The 1,463-nt window shown below is 26.8% G+C and overlaps 1 protein-coding gene across 2 annotated transcripts in view; it reads right to left on the minus strand.

The window, feature by feature from the left end:
* Nucleotides 1–496: 496 nt before the first annotated feature.
* Nucleotides 497–1,463, minus strand: part of LOC108912404 (OTU domain-containing protein 5-B) — a 4,730-nt gene continuing 3,763 nt past the window's right edge. The window contains exon 9 of one of the 2 annotated variants that reach the window (XM_018717607.1): nucleotides 497–1,261. In XM_018717607.1, the coding sequence (XP_018573123.1) occupies nucleotides 1,134–1,261 (128 nt within the window). In that variant the 3' untranslated portion in view covers nucleotides 497–1,133. The remainder of the gene's footprint in view (nucleotides 1,262–1,463) is intronic. The other variant, XM_018717606.1, reaches the window with a different exon arrangement.

Consider the following 1,463-nt stretch of genomic DNA (forward strand, 5'->3'; position numbering starts at 1 on the left):
TGACTATTTGAAACGACAGATACGATCAATAAATCACAAGCCGCCTACCCCGCCCTTTGCAAACAGAAAATTATGTAACCATCTGTCACAATTTTTATCTCAGTACTGCCCTTCTTACATCAATCTTTTTTATTTTTAGATGTTACGCGTTAGGATTACGCAAAGATTTAGGTAATAATAAAATATTGTTTATGTGTAGTTACAGTTAATTAATACATAAATCTTTGTGTAAATCTAGACATAATATTCTTAAAGACAATGCCCAAACATGATATTTCTTTAAGACAAATATTTTTCACATAGAAAGATATTAAACAACAAGAAAAAAATCTTGTGAATTATCGTCACACTCGCAAATGAGGATGTTAAACAAAAATTCAGGATATTCTTTAACTTACAATTAGTAGATATTTTTGCACAAATAAAATAGGTTATATATTAAACAACTATATTTTACAATATATAACAAATTACAATAAAGCATAAAATGAATTGAATTAATTAATACTACAAAATAATTACATGTAACTAATTCGATATAATACACGACTTAATTAAAATTTTAAATTCAATAAATTTATATCACAAGTAGTACACTATAAATATTTAAAACTAATAAGAGTAGCTGCTAAGCTACAACTGAACTACATAAAAATGTAATATGAGGTTTCGTTATGGTGTATCCCTCCAACATTCCTCTCCATATCATATATATTCATCTGACAAATAAACTGCTATACAAATATCAGGATAATTTGTTGGCTACACAAAAATCATCTTGAAATATATTATAATTTTTACTCACATCATATGAAGGTCTAACGATGAAGAATTAAATTTATCACTTTAAAGCAAGCATGAAAACCATAATTAAAAAAAATACACAAATCTATCCCCACAACAGAACAAAGAGTAAGTGAAACTTTTAAAATATCAAGTCTATATTAAATGTAGGTTACATAACGGACATGGAAATTAATAAACCTTGTTTAATGCTCAACGCAAGAAAATTAAATAGTGGTATAATTATATTGCAAATTGCAAATTGCCATAACGAAGTAACATTAAACAAAGCTATTATTAAGAAAAATGTTAGAAATGGTACGTGGTATCCGACAAGGTAAAATCTTACACTACGAAGAAGTTGATGGTCCCGGCGAACCGTTGCGTTTTTTAGACTTGTGCTTTAATTCATCTAAATAAGTTTTCTGTGATTCGGCTAGAACCCGAGCCATTATTTCTTGATCAAAATCTTCTAATCCTGCAATAAAGAATACAAAATTCACTCTGTTACATCTTTAGCACATAAACTGAATTAGTGGAGCAGCTAATACTAGTGTTCAATAATGTGATTCAATATTTCAATTCATATAAAATTTCAATATTTCAATTCATATAAAATTCAATATTTCAATTCAATATTTCAATTCAATATTTCAATTCATATAAAATTTTATATATAT

The sequence above is a fragment of the Anoplophora glabripennis genome, unplaced genomic scaffold, assembly GCF_000390285.2.
Source record: "Anoplophora glabripennis isolate ALB-LARVAE unplaced genomic scaffold, Agla_2.0 scaffold518, whole genome shotgun sequence".
Taxonomy (NCBI): domain Eukaryota; kingdom Metazoa; phylum Arthropoda; class Insecta; order Coleoptera; family Cerambycidae; genus Anoplophora; species Anoplophora glabripennis.